The following is a 22,048-nucleotide window of genomic DNA, read 5'->3' as shown; positions in this document are numbered from 1 at the left end:
CCTGGCAGGACGATAGTACCTCCCTGGGCGGTTGCTGTTTACCAACCTACTACCTAGGTTTCTTATTATTATTATTATTATTATTATTATTATTATTATTATTATATACTTTCACATATCCAAAACATTGGTGGGACCTATAAATACTTTATATATATTCCAAGACAATAGTAAATGGCCAAGGCAGGCAGAGGCGCCACTAGGGTTGGTGTCACCTGGGGCGGAATCTTTGGTGTCACCCAGGGTGGCATCTTTGGTGTCACCCCCATGAAATCCAAGGGCAGGGGATAGGGGTAGTAAACTCCAGTTACATCACTGCTACATTCCCAGCGACTAATGTTTAGCAATGAGAACGTTTAAAGGACATAAAGCGAACTTTATTAATGATAAAATAAATAATCGTAGTAATATTAAGGTAATATAAACTCAAATACCACTTTGAGTATAGGCAACAGATCCTACATTTATTCATCTTCAACAATGAAAAAAAAAAACTGGAAAATAAAGAAAAACACTAGTTCCAATTTAACCTTGAGTAGAGGTAACATCTCAAAGAATCTGATATTTCATTTCCTTGCCTTCAATCCTGCAAAATCATCTATCACATCAAAATCAATGATTTTCCCTATTTAGGCTTATTTGTACTCTGTAATCCTATAATAGGCTATATAGAAATGAAGGATTTTTCTCTTAGGTTGCTGCAGCATGGTTTTGGTCATTAGTGTTAACTTCTTTAGAGGCTCTATGGTGTTACCCCTTAAATGGTGTCACCCAGGGCGGCCCCCCACCCCCCCTTACGACACCCCTGAAGGCAAGTGTAAATGTCCACCTGTCAGTGTGTTTGACAATTTGAGTACAATTTCAGTACCTAATACTAATGCCAGAAAGATTGGTTATGAAATGACAAGAACTACTATAAATTATCAGAACATAAAAAATTTATAAAATAATATAAAAAATAGAAAAAAGGTATATCGGTAACACTTCTGCAAGCGGCAGGACTCGATGCTGCTGTCACGTGAACATCCAGTGCCAACTCCTCGGCCTCATATCTCTCAGTACTGACCTTAATTTTTTTTATCCTATAACACTTAAAAAATGTGCTCTTTATTTTTATTTAAAAAAAAATATATATATTTTTTTTATTTTTCAAAATACAGTGGTCCCTCGATAATTGTACGGCTTGATAGTCGTAATTTTCAGAAATCGTAACAATATTTTCGTAAAAACATTGGCTCACTAATCGTAGATTGACTCACGAACAGTCATTCGTCCGGGACGCGTGCTAATGCTCTGAGCCGCCCCGGCCTCCCTTCCCAGCCAGTGTTGCATTGTTTACCAGTGAGCGACGGTCCCCTCACCTGCTTATACGAAATATTTCATAATATTCCATTCATTTTAGTGCTTGCAACTACTTGGATAGCTCTATGGAATGGTCCTAGTGCCAAGCCTTTGGTAAAGAAGGTGAGAAATACGACAATTTAAGAAAAACATCATTGAACAATATGAAAGTGGCGTACGTATGGCCGAACTGACCAGGATGTATAACAAACCCCATACAACCATAGCTTCCATCGTGGCCAAGAAAAAGGAAATTAAGGACGCTGTTGTTGCAAAGGGGGTAAATATGTTGACAAAAATGAGATCACCAGTACTCGAATAGGTTGAGAAGTTATTATTGGTGTGGATAAACGAGAAACAATTAGCAGGAGATAGTCTTATGACGCCGATTATTTGTGAAAAGGCTAGGCAGTTGCACGACGATCTGGTAAAGAAACTGCCTGCAACTAGTGGTGATGTGAGTGAATTTAAGGCCAGCAAAGGTTGGTTTGAGAGATTTAAAAACCGTACTGGCATATACAGTGTGGTAAGGCATGGTGAGGCTGCCAGTTCGGACCATAAAGCAGCTGAAATTTTGTTTTTTTTCCAACAAGTCGGCCGTCTCCCACTGAGGCAGGGTGACCCAAAAAAGAAAGAAAATCCCCAAAAAGAAAATACTTTCATCATCATTCAACACTTTCACCACACTCACACATTATCACTGTTTTTGCAGAGGTGCTCAGAATACAACAGTTTAGAAGCATATACGTATAAAGATACACAACATATCCCTTCAAACTGCCAATATCCCAAACCCCTCCTTTGAAGTGCAGGCATTGTACTTCCCATTTCCAGGACTCAACCCCGACTATATGAAAATAACCGGTTTCCCTGAATCCCTTCACTAAATATTACCCTGCTCACACTCCAACAGATCGTCAGGTCCCAAGTACCATTCGTCTCCATTCACTCCTATCTAACACGCTCATGCATGCTTGCTGGAAATCCAAGCCCCTCGCCCACAAAACCTCCTTTACCCCCTCTCTCCAACCCTTTCGAGGACAACAACTACCCCGCCTTCCTTCCCCTATAGATTTATATGCTTTCCATGTCATTCTACTTTGATCCATTCTCTCTAAATGACCAAACCACCTCAACAACCCCTCTTCTGCCCTCTGACTAATACTTTTATTAATTCCACACCTTTTCCTAATTTCCACACTCCGAATTTTCTGCATAATATTTACACCACACATTGCCCTTAGACAGGACATCTCCACTACCTCCAACCATCTCCTCGTGCTGTATTTATCACCCAAGCTTCACATCCATATAAGAGTGTTGGTACTACTATACTTTCATACATTCCCTTCTTTGCCTCCATAGATAACGTTTTTTGACTCCACATATACCTCAACACACCACTCACCTTTTTTCCCTCATCAATTCTATTATTAACCTCATCTTTCATAAATCCATCCGCCGACACGTCAACTCCCAAGTATCTGAAAACATTCACTTCTTCCATACTCCTCCTCCCCAATTTGATATCCAATTTTTCTTTATCTAAATCATCTGATACCCTCATCACCTTACTCTTTTCTATGTTCACTTTCAACTTTCTACCTTTACACACATTCCCAAACTCATCCACTAACCTTTGCAATTTTTCTTTAGAATCTCCCATAAGCACAGTATCATCAGCAAAAAGTAACTGCCAATTCCCATTTTGAATTTGATTCCCCATAATTTAATCCCACCCCTCTCCCGAACACCCTAGCATTTACTTCTTTTACAACTCCATCTATAAATATATTAAACAACCATGGTGACATTACACATCCCTGTCTAAGACCTACTTTTACGGGGAAGTAGTCTCCCTCTCTTCTACACACCCTAACCTGAGCTTCACTATCCTCATAAAAACTCTTTACAGCATTTAGTAACTAACCACCTATTCCATATACAGTGGACCCTCAACCAGCGATATTAATCCGTTCCTGAGAGCTCATCGTTAATCGAAATAATCGTTAGTCAAGTTAATTTTCCCCATAAGAAACAATGGAAACCAAATTAATCCGTGCAAGACACCCCAAAGTATTGAAAAAAAAAAATTTTACCACATGAAATATTAATTTTAATACACACAAACTGAAGAAGACATGCACAGTTACATGACACTTATCTTTATTGAAGATCTGGTGATGATTGATGGGATAGGAGGGGAGACCGTTGATCTTCTTAGTGTTTAGAAGGGGAATCCCCTTCCATTAGCACTTGAGGTAGCAAGTCTTTTTCTGGGGTTACTTCCCTTGTTCTTTTAATGCCACTAGGACCAGCTTCAGAGTCATTGGACTTCTGTCGCACAACATATCTGTCCATAGATACCTGTACCTCTCGTTCCTTTATGACTTTCCTAAAGTGGTTCACAACATTGTCAGTGTACAGGTTGCTAACACGGCTTGCAGTAGCTGTGTCAGGGTGATTTTCATCAAAAAAGGTTTGCACTTCAAGCCACTTTGCACACATTTCCTTAATCTTAGAAGTAGGCAACTTCTTCAATTTCTCTCTCCCCTCCTCCGAATGAGTTTCCTCAGGTCTGCCCTCTTGCCGTTCAAGATGATCTAGCAGCTCATCAGTGGTTAGTTCTTCATTGTCCTCCTCCACCAGCTCTTCCACATCCTCCCCACTAACCTCCAACCCCAAGGACTTCCCCAATGCCACAATGGATTCATCAACTGGCATAGGAATCTCAGGGTTAGCCTCAAACCCTTCAAAATCCCTTTTGTCTACACATTCTGGCCACAGTTTTTTCCAAGCAGAGTTCAAGGTCCTCTTAGTCACTTCCTCCCAAGCCTTACCTATAATGTTTACACAATTGAGGATGGTAAAATGATCTTTCCAAAACAGAGTCAGTTGAGTTTCTGAGGTCACTACAAAGCACCTTTCAAACATAGCTTTTGTGTACAGTTTCTTGAAGTTGGAAATGACCTGCTGGTCCATGGGCTGCAGGAGAGGAGTGGTATTAGGAGGCAAAAACTTCACCTTAATGAAGTTCATGTCCCTAGAAAGTCGCTCTGCCACGTCTGTAGGATGACCAGGAGCATTGTCTAATACCAGGAGGCACTTAAGGTCTAATTTCTTTTCAATTAGGTAATTTTTCACATTGGGGGCAAATGCATGGTGTAACCAGTCATAGAAAAAGTCCCTAGTGACCCATGCCTTGCTGTTTGCCCTCCACAGCACACACAAATTAGCCTTGAGGACATTGTTTTTCCTGAACACTCTGGGAGTTTCAAAGTGATACACCAATAAAGGCTTCACTTTGCAATCACCACTAGCATTGGCACACATCAACAGAGTAAGCCTGTCTTTCATAGGCTTATGTCCTGGGAGTGCCTTTTCCTCCTGAGTAATGTACGTCCTGCTTGGCATTTTCTTCCAAAACAGGCCTGTTTCGTCACAATTAAACACTTGTTCAGGTTTCAGTCCTTCACTGTCTATGTACTCCTTGAATTCCTGCACATATTTTTCAGCTGCTTTGTGGTCCGAACTGGCAGCCTCACCATGCCTTATCACACTATGTATGCCACTACGCCTCTTAAATCTCTCAAACCAACTTTTGCTGGCCTTAAATTCACTCACATCACTAGTTGCTGGCATTTTTTTAATAAATCGTCATGCAACTTCCTAGCCTTTTCACATGTGATCGCTTGAGAGATGCTATCTCCTGCCATCTGTTTCTCGTTTATCCACACCAATAAGAGTCTCTCAACATTTTCTACCACTTGTAAACTCAGTTTCGAAAACATAGTTGCACCTTTGGCAAAAACAGCTTCCTTGATTGCCGTTTTCTTGCCCACAATAGTAGCGATGGTTGATTGGGGTTTATTATACAACCTGACCAGCTCAGAGATACGCACTCCACTTTCATACTTATCAATGATCTCTTTCTTCATCTCCATAGTAATTCTCACCCTTTTTGCTGTAGGGTTGGCACTAGAAGCTTTCTTGGGGCCCATGGGGACTTATTTTGCAGGTGCAATCACTACAAAGGCTGTGATAATATGAAATGTTCCAGTTGTATGTTTGGAAGCGACCGCGGTGGCTGGCTGGCTTGTAAACACTGGCACCCATGGGACAAGTGAGGCGCCTCAGGCCAGCCAAAGTGGACGCATCTCGTACGGAACGAATAGCGCTGGTCAGGTTTTTAAGTGCTACTCAAGGCAAAATTTTTGTTTAAATGTATCGCTAGTCAGATTTATTGTTTATCAATACCATCGCTGGTTGAGGGCCCACTGTACTTGCAACATCTGCCACATTGCTCCTCTATCCAGTGTATCATATGCCTTTTCTAAATCCATAAATGCAATAAAAACTTTCCTACCTTTATCTAAATACTGTTCACATATATGCTTCAATGTAAGCACTTGATCTACACACCCCCTACCCACTCTGAAACCTCCTTGCTCATCCGCAATCCTACATTCTGTCTTACCTCTAATTCTTTCAATTGTAACCCTACCGTACACTTTTCCTGGTATACTCAGTAAACTTATTCCTCTATAATTTTTACAATCTCCTTTGTCCCCTTTCCCTTTATATAAAGGGACTATACATGCTCTCTGCCAATCCCTAGGTATCTTCCCCTCTTTCATACATTTATTAAACAAAAGTACCAACCACTCCAACACTACATCCCCCCCTGCTTTTAACATTTCTGCCATGATCCCATCAGTTCCAGCTGCTTTACCCCCTTTCATTCTATGTAATGCCTCATGAATTCAAGGAGTACATAGAGGCTGAAGGACAGAAACATGAACAAGTGTTCAATTGTGATGAAACAGGCCTCCTTTGGAAGAAAGTGCCAAAGAGGACCTACATTACTCAGGAGGAATAGGCACTGCCAGGACACAAGCCTATGAAAGACAGGCTGACACTCATGTTCTGTGCTAATGCTAGTGGGGATTTCAGAGTGAAGCCGTTAATAATGTACCATTCCGAAAATCCCAGTGTGTTCAGGAAAAACTGTTATGAAGAGTAAATTGTGTGTGTTTTGGAAATCTAATAGTAAGGCATGGGTCACGAGGGAAATTTTCGTCGAGTGATTCAATGAAATGTTCGGCCCTAGTGTGAAGAATTACCTCCTGGTAAAGAAATTGGATCTCAAGTGCCTCCTAGTAATGGACAATGCACCTGCTCATCCTCCAAACTTGGTTGACGTAATTTTCGAGGAGTTTGGGTTCATCCCAGTAAAGTTCTTGCTCCCGAATACCACTCCTCTCCTCCAGCCCATGGACCAGCAGGTCATTGCAAACTTTAAAAAAAAAACTACACCAAAGCAATGTTTCAAAGGTGCTTGAATATGACCTCAGACACTCACTTGACCCTAAGAGATTTTTGGAAAGAACACTTCAGTATCCTCCATTGCATAAGCCTTATAGGTAAGGCTTGGAAGGGAGTGACTACCAGGATTTTGAACACTGCTTAGAGAAAACTGTAGCCAGATTGTGTCCACAAGAGGGATTTTGAAGGGTTTGGGGCTGACCCTGATGAGCCTATGTCAGTTGTTAAATCTATTGTGGCACTGAAGTTCCATGGGGTTGGATGTGAGTTTGGAGGATGTGGAAGAGTTGGTGGAAGACCACAATGAAGAGCTCACCACTGAGGAGCTGCAAGAGCTTCAGCAGGAACAGCAACAGATCGCAGCTCAGAATCTTACTGCAGAGGGAGAGAGATGGAAGAAGGTGCCTTCTTCAGAAATTAAGGAGATTTTTGAAATGTTGGGTAAGATGGAAAGACTTATGGAGAAACATCACCCTGACAAGGCTGTTGCAAGCCATGTTGGCAACATGTACAGTGACAAAGTCTTGGCCCATTTTAGGGAAGTGTTAAAGAGATGCCAGAAACAGAGCTCTCTGGACAGTTATTTTGTGAGACAGGACTCCAGTGACTCAAGCTGGTCCTAGTGGCATTAAGAAACAGAGAAGAGAAGTAACCCCAGAAAAGCAATTGGTACCTGAGGTGTTGATGGAAAGGGAATCCCCTTCCAAAGAGTAACTAATGCAATCTGTCTCCTCCTCCAGTCTCCCATACACTAAGAAGAATCGCCAATAAAGGTAAGTGTTATGCTGGTAATGTTTCATTCATCATTGTATTGTTTATGTCCTACATCTATATTTCATGTAAAAATTTTTTTGGTTTTAGTACTTCTGGGTGTCAGGAATGGATTAATTGTATTTACATTATTTCTTATGGGGAAAACTGATTCGAAAATCGTAGATTTCGATAATAACAACACTTCCAGGAATGGATTAATTACGATAAACGAGGGACCACTGTATTTGGGGCACTGGGGTAATGAACGTATATATACATCTGGACCGCTTATGGGTTAATAGCCACGGTACTGTTTATTATGTTATATATGTCAGTATTATTTTAATAATCTGAATTTTATATAAGGCTCAATATTCAATTTTATAACAGTAATTCTACCCAAAATGCCATGCATACTATAGGCTGTACATCAGTTTTATGCTCTTCACATTACAATTCTTAACTTTTTCAGGGTCCCCAGGCCCTCTCCCAGACTTGTTCTCAGGGTCGCCCAAATTTAAAATGCGCGCGCGCGCAAAAAAAAAAAAAAAAAAAAAAAAAAAAAAAAAAAAAAAAAAAAAAAAAAAAAAAAAAAAAAAAAAAAAAAAAAAAAAAAAAATCTTATGAAATGACAGAATATTTTCCCGATCATAATGACACCAAAAGTATGAAATTTGATGGAAAACTTATGGAATTATTCTCTCGCGAAGTTAGCGGTCTCGATGATGTTTACGCACTGGCGATTTTGCCCACTTTGAGCCCTATTTTCAGCCAATTCCAGTGTACTAGTCGACAAAAATCATAATTATTTTGCTAGAACTCCATTTTTTTCTATCAAATGAGTACAAGAAACCACCCATTTACCGATTTCAACTATCCAATACAGTGGTGAGAATTTCGCAATTTCACACAAATTTCAAAAGATGCCAATTTCCAAGAATAAACAAGAAAGACATTCCTGGCACTAAAATAACATTTCCTCTGTTCATTAGTCATGTCCCCATGCCCCTCTTACATTCTTTTGCTTTCCACTTTGAATTTTTATTCTCACAAAAAATAGAAGATTTACTGTTATGCAGACTACTGCTTTAGTGTAGAAATGGTATAAATAATATCAGCGCACTTGTGAAAGAATATTAGACTCACCAGTTGACGTGTACTGGACGCTTGGCACAATTTGTTTACTTCTGAGCTTTGGTAAAAATCGAACATTTCTGCTAATTTGACCTCAATTTCAAGGTACTTTTCATTGTAAAACCAGTCAAAATCATCTCAATTTCTGTAATACGTCTTCCATTCTATAAAATGAGACCAGGAAAACTAGAATACAACAATAAATAACATACGAAAATACAGTGCAAAGTCGCTGTTTTAATCCAAAAACACGGTCAAAGTTTTTTTTTCTCATTATGCACTGTGTGCCGCAGGATATTTTTTATACTGCGCACACTGACCACATAGCCCCATTCTTTCATATGTAGGTCTACCAGTTTTCTCTCACTAGATTTGAGGGCGCTAGAATTTAGGCTTACTAGTACGTCAAAAACCCTGGTGCGTAAGCCGTACTGGTACGGCCGAAAGGGTAAAAAAAAAAAATTTTTTTTTACTGCAAATAACTTGCTTAGTGTTTGTGAAAGATAGCTTACACATATTTAAAGTAACCCCTCTACTAAAATTGTGAAACACTAAACTTAAACTTAAAGTGAGACAGCTGACCACTTTGCCCACATTAGTTATAGATTTTATGAAAAGAAAGTATTAAAGTGTTGCACTACATCATACTCTTGGAACTGGTATTTTAGTCCTTGAATATTCAGAACTCTTGCCTCATTTTCAGCTGCCACATACGAAAAATACCAAAACATGATATAATTTCAATTCATTTTATATCCAGATTTATCAGGCCTTCTCATCATGTAATCTACCTGATGTCAACTTATGTTCTGCCTAGCACACACTGGTAGTGACTACAGTATATTACTGATAATGCCACTGATTAATCATGGTACTGTAGTTCATTCAGCATGAAGAAAACTATAAAAATATATGTAATTAACAATTGAATTTTAGGTATCATCTCCAATATTATTATTTAAGCATTTTACTCAAGTATTTACATGGATGAAAATTAAAGTATGAATTACATATTTCATGGATTCATTTAATATCCAATTAAAAGTTAATGATCATATACTAGAATATACTAAAATATAAGACTTACTTGTCTAAAATGCACTGCACTAGCAAAGCTTCAACATCAGTGGCATCAATATTGAGTTCATTTGAGATGAAAGGGATGTGAATTCGCGTATACGGCTTGATTAACTTTATGAGGACCTGTGTACGGATGTTTCTTAGTAAATCTGAAAGAAAGTAGTTTAAGAAATGTGAAATGCACAAGCAGTTTAGATATTAAGCAAAGTGAGAGACTGAAAGGTCAAATAAGTATTGTTGAATCCCTTCATAAACACCAGAAATTCTGTCCAAGTTAAAGCAAAAATATATTGTGTGTAATATTTCACTTCATCTTACATGCTCGTACAGATTTATTTGACTAACAAGTGGAATGTTTGAGAATACAGTGGTCCCTCAATAATCGTCCAGCCTGAAAGTCGTCCATTTCGGAAATAGTCCCATTATTTCGTCTAAACACTGGCTCGCAAGTGGTCCATTAACTCGCTAATCGTCCTGCGTCTGGGACGCGTACTCACACTCAGAGCCGCCTGGGCCTGTCTTCCCAGCCAGTGTGCCATTGTTTACCAGTGAGTGATGGTCCCCTCACTTGCTCCTATGAAATATTTCATAATATTCCATTGATTTTAGTGCTTGCAAGTGCTAAATAAGCTACCTTGGCTCCAAAGAAAGCTTCTAGTGCCAGCTCTTTGGTAAAGAATGTGAAAAACACACATAATTTATGAAAAAGTTTGTAGAAAAATACAAAGGTGGTGGTGGTAGAGTGGAAGCAGTTGTGATAGTGGTTGATGGTGGTAGAAGATAGTAGTGATGGTGGTAACAGTTGTAATAGTGGTAGAAGGTCATAGTGATGGTGGCAGAGGGTTCCTTCTTTAGTGATTCAGCGATTCTACCAACTCCTCTAATGTTGTTGGAGTTATATAGGGCTACAGAAAACACCACCGCCTCAGCTGCTGCTTCACTACCATTATGGACGGCTTACTCTCAGTGGCCCTTATATACCCAACAACACAACACCTCTTGTGGCATACGTAATGACTTATTTTATTCATTCTAGAGTATATTCCATGTTTCTATGTTATTAATATTGTTTATGTCATATTAGTTGAACTGTGATAGATAAATAAGCCGTAGAGTTGATATTAGTGTCATTCTCCAACAATAAACTTAACATCCCTCCCTCACACAAACAAGTCTTCAATAAGAACATAAGAAAGGAGGAACACTGCAATAAGTCTGTTGGCCCATACTAGGCCGGTCCTTCACAAATCCAACCCACTAACAGAACAAATGCTACCCAAGCAATAAGCTCAGGTGCAAGTCTGACTCAAATCCAACCCCTCTCACTCGTGTATTTATCCAACCTAAATTTGAAACTACCCAAGCCATAGCTTTTAGAACATAAGAAGGGAGGAACACTGTAATAAGTCTGTTGGCCCATACTAGGCCAGTCCTTCACAAATCCAACCCACTAACAGAACAAATGCTACCCAAGCAATAAGCTCAGGTGCAAGTCCGACTCAAATCCAACCCCTCTCACTCATGTATTTATCCAACCTAAATTTGAAACTACTCAATGTTTTAGCTTTGATCACCCTACTAGGCAGACTGTTCCACTCATCAACTACCCCTATTACCAATGTTCATTTATACATTTTGTTAATGCTTTACATTTATTTGGCATTCTTTTCTGCATGTAAATCTATATTTATGCTAGGGCAGTGACCCATGAAGTGACCTAGAGTCCTTATGGAGGGGGATTTCCCTTCCAAACAACCTCTCTTCCCTCTCTCCTCCTCTGTCTTCCATTCATCAGCAACAGCCTTCAATAAAGGTAACTGTCATGTTGAATGTTCATTCTTTTGTGCATGTAAATCTATCTTTTAGGTAAAAAAAAAAAATTGTTGTTGATACTTCTGGGTGTCTGGAACGAATTAATTGGATTTACATTATTTCTTGTGGGGAAAATTTATTCGAAAATCGTCTATTTCGATAATAGTCCTACTTCCAGGAACGGATTAAGGACGATAATTGAGGGACCACTGTAGTTTTTTTTAAGACAAAGGTTAAAAGTCTTAGAAACTTTCAGAATCCTTACAAAAACAAATTTTGCAGTGCCCTATTACGACTTTGTGAGGCCTGATAACATCTGTTTGCTTGGGCATGCTGCACTGCCACTGAGGAGAAAATTCAAAACCAGGATTCAGTACATTAGTATTATGGCAAAGATAGCAACTAATGAGCAAATTGAACATATACGATATTTTACATTTAGCTTTGATGCAAATGCTCACATCCATTTCTCTATTATACTCTCAATCAGTTTATTCATGATTACCAAATTCTTACACTATATTATAATCCCACCAACTGTAAACATCCTGTGAATTGACCACCAAAGACCTAGTATAGGTCGTTAGTCAATAGTCAGATACACGCTGACCTCAAATAACGAGTTTTCTTAACATGTCGGTTGTTTCCCACCAAGGCGGGGAGTTACGTTCCTGAAATCGTCACTTTATGTAATTTCCAGCTATGTAATACGAGTAACGAATGGGGCAAATAGGATTAGGTTCACGGCACTTCTAAAACAAGATAATTTTTTTTTTTTAGCTTATTTTGTCAAGAGTAATGAAGATTTTGACAAATACATTGTAGATGTCATTGCTTGTTGATTTAATAATACATGCTCTGTACCCAATCCTAGATAAAAATTACTTACTAAATATGTCAGTAGTGTCACTGATTTTCTATGTAATATACTTGTGTAGTATATGTAGATAGTACCAGCTATGTTATACATAGACTCCCTGTCTAGCTAGGCTAAATGGCTATCTGTGACTCATGCAGACTGTGCACATAAACACTAGGCCACAGGCCTCCTTCTCAGTTCCCACTCCGTTCCCATTACACCAAGCAGGACAAGGCAGAGGCTCCTGGGTTCATGTTCGATGCTGGTGTTTAACGCAGTATACCGTCTATCCTTCCAGAGAAAATGGGCATGGTGCTCCTTCCAGAGAAAACAAGAGATGGTTAATATGCCACCATTGACTATATACAGTGGACCCCCGCATAACGATCACCTCCCAATGCGACCAATTATGCAAGTGTATTTATGTAAGTGTGTTTGTATGTGTATGTTTGGGGGTCTGAAATGGACTAATCTACTTCACAATATTCCTTATGGGAACAAATTCAGTCAGTACTGGCACCTGAACATACTTCTGGAATGAAAAAATATCGTTAACCGGGGGTCCACTGTATTTAGCACACAATCTTTTTTTTTTTTATGTGCTGGCTGTCTCCCAATGAGGCAGGGTGACCCGAAAAAGAAACACTTTCACTAACTTGCCAGAGGCGAGCAGATAAGAAGTTAGATGTCCCTCTAAACAGAATAAAATACGCTTAAAGTAACAAGAGAGTTTTACTCTACCTTAAATTTTTTGTTTCTCCTAACTGTTGAAGTACAAGTGTTTGGAGATAGTTATGAGAGTACTGGGCAGTACATGGCTGAGAGCTATGCATTTATGTTTACTAGTTGATGCCAATCATACATTTGATTAAATGATTCCATCACATCTTTTACTTGAAAATTTTATAATTTATGAAAGTGACAAAGAAGTTTTATATCATAAATTCCCTTTTCTTTTGCATATTGATGTAAAAGGCTTTGGAAATAGTTATGTAACTCATCACTCAACAGATGGCTGTGGGTTGTCCATTTTTATCAGGAGACTCGATTTGCAAATTTAATCAAATGACGACATCACTCAATTCACTATTTCTCGTTTATAATAATGAGAAGGAAGAATTTTATCATACGTTAAATTGCTTGTTGATGTAAAAGTGTTTGGAGATTGTGAACCATCTGTCGATATTTAATCAGCTGTTCGGTGTGGGGCCAGTAGTCTATCGAGGTTAAAAAGGCCACTACAACATACTGTATGCAATAATGAGCCAGATTCAGGAACCAGATTTCCCTGAGCCATATAAATCTCTGAACATAAGTTTTTATGCCTGAGCCACTATTTTGAAACATTTACATCTCATAAATCTATGCAAAACCATGGTCTGGTATTTTTTCAACAAATATGAATAGCATTATAATAAAAATGTGCTACATAACAGTGTGCTATGCGAGGCCTGTCTGTGTCTGGAAAGAATTTTTTTTTTTTTTTTTTTTTTTCAACAAGTCGGCCGTCTCCCACCGAGGCAGGGTGACCCAAAAAAGAAAGAAAATCCCCAAAAAGAAAATACTTTCATCATCATTCAACAATTTCACCACACTCGCACATTATCACTGTTTTTGCAGAGGTGCTCAGAATACAACAGTCTAGAAGCATAAACATATAAAGATACACAACATATCCCTCCAAACTGCCAATATCCCAAACCCCTCCTTTAAAGTGCAGGCATTGTACTTCCCATTTCCAGGGCTCAAGTCCGACTATATGAAAATAACCGGTTTCCCTGAATCCCTTCACTAAATATTACCCTGCTCACACTCCAACAGATCGTCAGGTCCCAAGTACCATTCGTCTCCATTCACTCCTATCTAACACGCTCACGCACGCTTGCTGGAAGTCCAAGCCCCTTACCCACAAAACCTCCTTTACCCCCTCTCTCCAACCCTTTCGAGGACGACCCCTACCCCGCCTTCCTTCCCCTATAGATTTATATGCTTTCCATGTCATTCTACTGTGATCCATTCTCTCTAAATGACCAAACCACCTCAACAACCCCTCTTCTGCCCTCTGACTAATACTTTTATTAACTCAACACCTTCTCCTAATTTCCACACTCCAAATTTTCTGCATAATATTTACACCACACATTGCCCTTTAGACAGGACATCTCCACTGCCTCCAACCACCTCCTCACTGCTGCATCCACAACCCAAGCTTCACACCCATATAAGAGTGTTCTTACTACTATACTTTCATACATTCCCTTCTTTGCCTCCATAGATAACGTATTTTGACTCCACATATACCTCAACTCACAACTCACCTTTTTTCCCTCATCAATTCTATGATTAACCTCATCCTTCATAAATCCATCCGCCGACACGTCAACTCCCAAGTATCTGAAAACATTCACTTCTTCCATACTACTACTCCCCAATTTGGTATCAAATTTTTCTTTATCTAAATCATTTGATACCCTCATCACCTTACTCTTTTCTATGTTCACTTTCAACTTTCTACCTTTACACACACTCCCAAACTCATCCACTAACCTTGGCAATTTTTCTTTAGACTCTCCCATAAGCACAGTATCATCAGCTAAAAATAACTGTCAATTCCCATTTTGCATTTGATTCCCCATAATTTAATCCCACCCCTCTCCCGAACACCCTAGCATTTACCTCTTTTACAACCGCATCTATAAATATATTAAACAATCATGGTGACATTACACATCCCTGTCTAAGACCTACTTTTACCAGGAAGTAGTCTCCCTCTCTTCTACACACCCTAACATGAGCCTATCCTCATAAAAACTCTTTACAGCATTTAGTAACTTATCACCTATTCCATATACTTGCAACATCTGCCACATTGCTCCCCTATCCACTCTATCACATGCCTTTTCTTAATCCATAAATGCAATGAAAACTTCCCTACTTTTATCTAAATACTGTTCACACATATGCTTCAATGTAAACACTTGATCTACACATCCCCTACCCACTCTAAAACCTCCTTGCTCATCAGCAGTCCTACATTCTGTCTTACCTCTAATTCTTTCAATTATAACCCTACCGTACACTTTTCCTGGTATACTCAGTAAACTTATTCCTTCATAATTTTTACAATCTCTTTTGTCCCCCTTCCCTTTATATAAAGGGACTATACATGCTCTCCGCCAATCCCTAGGTACCTTCCCCTCTTTCATATATTTCTTCTTCTTTCAACATACCAGCCGTATCCCACTGAGGTGGGGTGGCCCAAAAGAAAAAAACAAAGTTTCACCTTTTAAATTTAGTAATATATACAGGAGAAGGGGTTACTAGCCCTTTGCTCCCGGCATTTTAGTCGCCTCTTACAACACGCATGGCTTACGGAGGAAGAATTCTGTTCCACTTCCCCATAGAGGTAAGAGGAAATAAACAAGAACTAGAAAGAAAATAGAAGAAAACTCGGAGGGGTGTGTATATATATGCTTATACATGTATGTGTAGTGTGACCTAAGTGTAAGTAGAAGTAGCAAGATGTACCTGAAATCTTGCATGTGTATGAGACAGAAAAAAAAGACACCAGCAATCCTACTATTGTGTAAAACAATTACAGGCTTCCGTTTTACACTCACTTGGCAGGACGGTAGTACCTCTCTGGGCGGTTGCTGTCTACAAACCTACTACCTATTTCATACATTTATTAAACAAAAATACCAACCACTCCAACACTATATCCCCCCCTGCTTTTAACATTTCTGTCATGATCCCGTCAGTTCCAGCTGCTTTACCCCCTTTCATTCTACATAATGCCTCGCGCACCTCCCCTACACTCACATCCTGTTCTTCTTCACTCCTAAAAGATGGTATACCTCCCTGACCAGTGCATGAAATTACCGCTTACCTTTCTTCGTCGACAATTAAAAGTTCCTCAAAATATTCTCACCATGTACCCAAAACCTCCATCTCCCCATCTACTAACTCCCCTACTCTGTTTTTAACTGACAAATCCATTCGTTCCCATGGCTTTCTTAACTTGTTTAACTCACTCCAAAATTTTTTTCCGATTTTCATTAAAATTTCTTGACAGTGCCTCTCCTACTCTATCATCTGCTCTCCTTTTGCACTCTCTCACCACTCTCTTCACCTTTCTTTTACTCTCCATATACTCCATATACACCCCTTCTAACATTACTACTTTGTAAAAACCTATCATAAGCTAACATTTTCTCTTTTATCACACCCTTTACTTCATCATTCCACCAATCACTCAACAAATACAATCTTTCAGTGGGCAGAGGAAAATAGAACAATGTTTAACAGTCACAAATTTCAGAAGGTAGACCTTTTCATAGGCTAAAAAAAAAAAAACTTGGAGTAATATATGTCAAATAACTTACTGGTTGAAAAACACTAAGAAAAATGCTTTAAGGGGCAGGAGAACAACAGGTTGGTTTACAAGAACTTTCAAAACAAGACATGAAATTTAGTGTTATTCAAATTACATGTACTCTCACATATGGAATACTGTTTTTTGGAAAGATCCCCTCAAGTTAGTTAGTTTAATATCTTTATTATGCATCCCATACCCATCCTGTGGGCGGTAGTCAAAAGATTACAAAGGTACATAATGGGTCCAGGGACTGGACCCCAAAGTTATGATAGCTGAACTAATTACAAAGGTAACTCAAGGCAGGAGATATCTCAAAACCAGAAAATATGCGAAGATCTTTCACCATTCACATAAAGAGTAAATGAAACATATGTACTACAGCACTGGAAATATCTTACAGTATGGTATTTTAAAGGCACACTCTGGAACAGAGACGAGACACATACCATACTTAATACACACAAAATATACATGGAAAATGCTCGAAGGCCAGGCCCCAAATTTGGTCATTGAGGTGAAAAGTATGGAATGTAGTGTTGAATAAATATGATTAAAAGCAGGTGTCCCCTAAGTGCAATTACGAAACAATATCAACATCATTAGTCTAAGATTTTTCAACCTTTACATCACTAGTTGAAGATTTTTTAACCTTTTACTAGAAGATACGAGAATTACCAAAATTATGGTAGGCGTTTTCATAAGAAACCAGAACTGGTTCCTACAGGAAGTGCCTGCATAGCCGGGTTATTACTGGTATGCGACTCTTTGAGCAATAGGCAGCAGCAGCCTTATTGATCAGGCAGTCAAGAGGGAAGTCTGGCTTCAGATTTTCCTGTTGAGTGCCTGCTAAATATGATTAGATAATGCTTTGTTTTTTAAAATAAATGAATAAACAAATGCAGTGTGTGTGGGGGTACAAGCACACACTTATGTGCACATGTGTGCGCACACACAAACACAGAGCAACAACAATTTTTTTGGCACCTTTGGGTCCTAAGCCTTGCCAAAATATTCATTTTACTGGACCAACAGAGGTCACATAATAATTCATCATTACGTACATCTCTAACCCACTTATTACATGTATGCTCTTTCAGGGTATAGAAACTTAAATTAAACTTTAGTTTAAATGAAAGAGGTTTTTTAATTTGTGTACTTACAAAGACTGTTGTAATAATACCCCTCAAAGTGGTAAATTTGAGAATTTTACTGAAACTGTAGAACTAATTGCAAAGGTCTGGAACCTGAAGGTTGCCAGGAGTACTGTTTCACTCAAGACTGTTTCATTATAGATGTGTGTTGTTGCAGGGAGGACATCTGGGGTACTTGAAGTTGAAGCCCCATGATTTTCAGATGTTGGCTTACTGATATGCCACACTCTTCTGAGCTATTTTTTTTTTAAATATTTCATCCAAACTAAGTTGTTTTATGTGCTTTGACCTTTCCCTGTATAATTTTTCATATATCAAATAAAAATTGATTAGCTCTTGTTGCATCTTTAAGGAATGTTGTTCTTGTCCTTAGATTAATTATCCTGACAACTCAATTAACATGACAGAACTTAAAATAAATTGTTAGAAATCTTTGTTTTTTCTCTTAAACTTTTCTACAAAAAATTCTAGTTTATCCATTTTTATTCACTATACACTCAACACTTGCTGCAGTGTGTAGCCATTCTCTACATACAAAGGCTGCTCTATCTGCATTCAAATTCCAATTCATAGGTGTGAATCTGAGAAAACAGCTTAAAATGCAGAACTGATAGAGATCATTTTCAGAAAAATCCTGTTGCTGGATTAAGCCTTAAGTTAGTTTTCTGGTTACATCTCTTCAAATTAACAGTATTACATCCATAGATTAAATGATAAAACCGTAGGGTTCATACAGCACTGGAGGAACGAGGAGAAAATGAGCTATGATCCAGGGAAAGGGAGGTTGGGTTTAATTCCTTGGATCACAAAACCCTCAATGGCATCAAGAAACCTTCCTTCAGAGATCTCTCTTTAAATATGGCTCTATCTTCAGTGTAAAAAAAGAAAGTACTTTGAATTAAATTCATAGGTCCGTTTTCAATTTGGGGATCATGAGAAAAAAAAAAAAAAGGAATGTACAGCAACAGAAATTACACAAAAATAATGAGAGAAACATGCTAGGAAAAATAATGGAAATATAATGTCATTGACCCTAGCCCACATTTTTTTGAGTATGGCTCAAACTGTTTTCAAATTAATTTTTGTATAAAGGGCAAATCAGAAATAACAGTTCAATATTCAATGCAGTATGCCTGTAGCAAAAAATGTATATCCAAAATACAGAATTTATATTTCCAAAAACTGATACATTATTTACCAACCTTCAATGTGTTCTCGAATAAATGGATCATCCATGATATTTGATCGGTTTTGTTTTAAGATAGTTTCAAATTCATTGATGTCATCATTCTGATATGCAGCAACCAAGTTAGTCATTGCTAAAATTTCTGGGTCATTCTTGTACGGTTTTGCTTCCTGGGAATCGAATGGGTTTATACCAGACTTCATTAACCTGGAAACATTTATAAATGAAAATTAATGTACTTAGGTCTCATCTGCTGTTAAATATTGGTAAAAAATTTTATGTTCACAAGCTACAGTATGCCAATTTCAACTTACAATGATACAAACAAACCCACAATGAAGCAAAACAGAAGACAAATTAACACTTTATATGTCAGACTCTCATCTTGAGCTTAATTGTCCCAAACCAGTCTATTTGTGCTGTCAAAGCAATTCAACTTACATATTTGCTAAAACAAGGTACTTTAAGCATGTTGTCCGTCTTGGGCTACCAGATTCATCATAGTTTTTAAAAGCTTCAAAAAAATCTGTATGAGCCTTCTCAAATTCACCTTCTCTGAGATGCATCTTCCCTCCACACTCTGTAAAATAATAATAATAATAATAATAATAATAACAACAATAATTAATGGTTTAAGGGACTTTGACGAGTTGTTGAAGTGTGAGAAGGATAACAATTTGTGAAGGGATTAAGAGAAAGTGGTTAGCTGGACCCGAGTCCTGGAGGTGGAAAGTACAGTGTCTGCACTCAAAAGGAAGGGTGGGGATATCTGCTGGAGGGCCATCTGAACTGTTGTATCTACAAGCCTCTGGCAAGACAGTGATAGTGTGAATGATGGTGGAAGTGTTTTTTTTTTTAGGTCACCTTACCTGCTGCACAAAATTGGTGAAGAATCTATAAAGGTAGTATATATGACCATGAAGAATAAAATATGAAGAAAAATGGTAAGGCCCATGATTATCATGTGGAGGGCACTAAGTTGAAACACCACAGAAAGAATGAACTGATGTGAGGAAAACACCTTTAAGAAACACCACGATTGAGAAATATGTCACTTTTAGCAGAGCTTGATAAGATTATTATTGCATTTCACAGGTTTCTAATCAAACAGCAACAGAGACAACATATGCAGACTAGCATGTAATTGGGAAATAAATGGGACTGAATGAAATCTGATATCCCAGCCAGTCTGGAAGCAAATAATGTTATTACGATTTCATGAGTCAATATGCATGCGTTAATAGCTTAAATTAAAAATGATCAAACCAAAGTTGAGGAACATCAACGGCTCCCCAATTTTGTTAATCTGTTTCTATGAGAAGAGTAATGTTCCCTTCAATGATGAACAATCTTTCACTCTCTAATGATGAGGAAGGAGGGGGTGAACTCAGATATTTACAGGTTAGGTTTGCCAAAGATGGAAGAATTATCACTCTTTTTCCACCACTAGTAAATTTCCTTCTTTAGGCAACGACAACTGCCATATGGTATATCTGTGCATTTATCTGTAGCAATACGAATACCAGTGTGTCTGTTTTTGGATGTTGCTTTTTGTGATATGGAAAAGGATTGCGAGGCAGATGTTTGTGATGTGCAGTTATTGGGAATGCTAACTACAATTTCTTCTTAACACTTACGAAAATCAAGCTTATCAAGTTCTTCAATCCCATTTGTATCACCTAAACGTTCTTCTTCAAAACTGTCAGTAATGTCAAGATTTGTTTTACACGACTCATCTGCTACACTGGCAATGAAGTTATTTTATATCAGGCATCTGCAATATCAGGGGTCTACAATAAAGCCTAACAAAAATACTTTATGATACTCAAGAATTCACTAAACTCCTGAAATTTTAAAATGATTTAAAAAGCAAATTTTCAATATTTCTTAATTTTCTTTCCTCCATTACAATTTATTCTATCTCAAATTCTTGACAATCCTGAAAAGAAAGAACTGTAAACTGCATATACCTCCCATGAATACATGAAAACCAATACATCATTTATATTTCCCAATAAAATTGGCAAATTGTCACCTACACAACCCAAGAGCAATTGAGGCACTCCCTGGATAAACTCAGTAAGCAGCAATTTTATCTCTTTCAGTGGCCATCATGTAGAACTACAGTGGACCCCCAACCAACGAAGGCATCGTCTAACGATAAATTCGACTAACAAAGCGTTTGAGTGTAAAAATTTTGGCCCGACCAATGAAAAACTCGACCAACATGATTTGTCTCGAACCTGTCCGTCCAGCCTGAGCGCCAGGGCAGATGGTTCCACGCATACATTCGATACGTTTTGTAGTATTCCACTGTTTTTAGTGCTTGTAACTGCTAAATAAGCCACTAGGGGCCCAAAGAAAGCTTCTAGTGCCAACCCCGTGGTAAAAAGGGTGAGAAATACTATCAAAATACTATCGTACCACGGTCAGCTGCTGCTGTACCACAGTCAGCTGCTGCTGCTGCTGCTGTACTGTACGGTCAGCTGCTGCTGCTGTACTGCTGTACGGTCAGCTGCTGTTGCTGTACCATGGTCAGCTGCTGCTGCTGCTGTACCACGGTCAGTTGCTGCTGTACCATGGTCAGCTGCTGCTGCTGCTGTACCATGGCCAGCTGCTGCTGTACCACAGCCAGCTGCTGCTGCTGTATCACGGTCAGCTGCTGCTGTACCATGGTCAGCTGCTGCTGCTGCTGCTGTACCACAGTCAGCTGCTGCTGTTGCTGTACCAGTCAGCTGCTGCTGCTCCTGCTGTACCACGGTCAGCTGCTGCTGCACCACCGCCAGCTGTACTAATCGAAGATGTGGAGTGTGTGTTGTTGGTGTGGCTTTACAAGAAACAGTCAACCCCAGGGGGTAAGCCATCAAGGATAACCCAAGAAAGTCAGTGCATCATCAAGGACTGTCAAACTTATTTTCATTGGGGTCCTTAACCCGCAAACGGTCCAAACGTATGTACACGGTTTTTCAACATTTGAAAGTATGTAAAAAGAGTAGATCTTTTTTTTTTTACATTTGAAAATGTGTAAA

The 22,048-nt window shown here is 38.7% G+C and overlaps 1 protein-coding gene across 1 annotated transcript in view; it reads right to left on the bottom strand.

The window, feature by feature from the left end:
* Nucleotides 1–9,621: 9,621 nt before the first annotated feature.
* Nucleotides 9,622–22,048, bottom strand: part of alien (COP9 signalosome complex subunit 2 alien) — a 179,114-nt gene continuing 166,687 nt past the window's right edge. The window contains 3 exon segments of the mRNA XM_070085842.1: nucleotides 9,622–9,782; nucleotides 19,036–19,226; nucleotides 19,461–19,599. Of these exon segments, the coding sequence (XP_069941943.1) occupies nucleotides 9,637–9,782; nucleotides 19,036–19,226; nucleotides 19,461–19,599 (476 nt within the window). The 3' untranslated portion in view covers nucleotides 9,622–9,636.

The sequence above is a fragment of the Cherax quadricarinatus genome, chromosome 17 (assembly GCF_038502225.1).
Source record: "Cherax quadricarinatus isolate ZL_2023a chromosome 17, ASM3850222v1, whole genome shotgun sequence".
NCBI classification, from domain to species: Eukaryota; Metazoa; Arthropoda; class Malacostraca; order Decapoda; family Parastacidae; genus Cherax; species Cherax quadricarinatus.
Note: the sequence above shows the minus strand (reverse complement) of the source record. Positions and strands in the feature narration are given on the sequence as shown.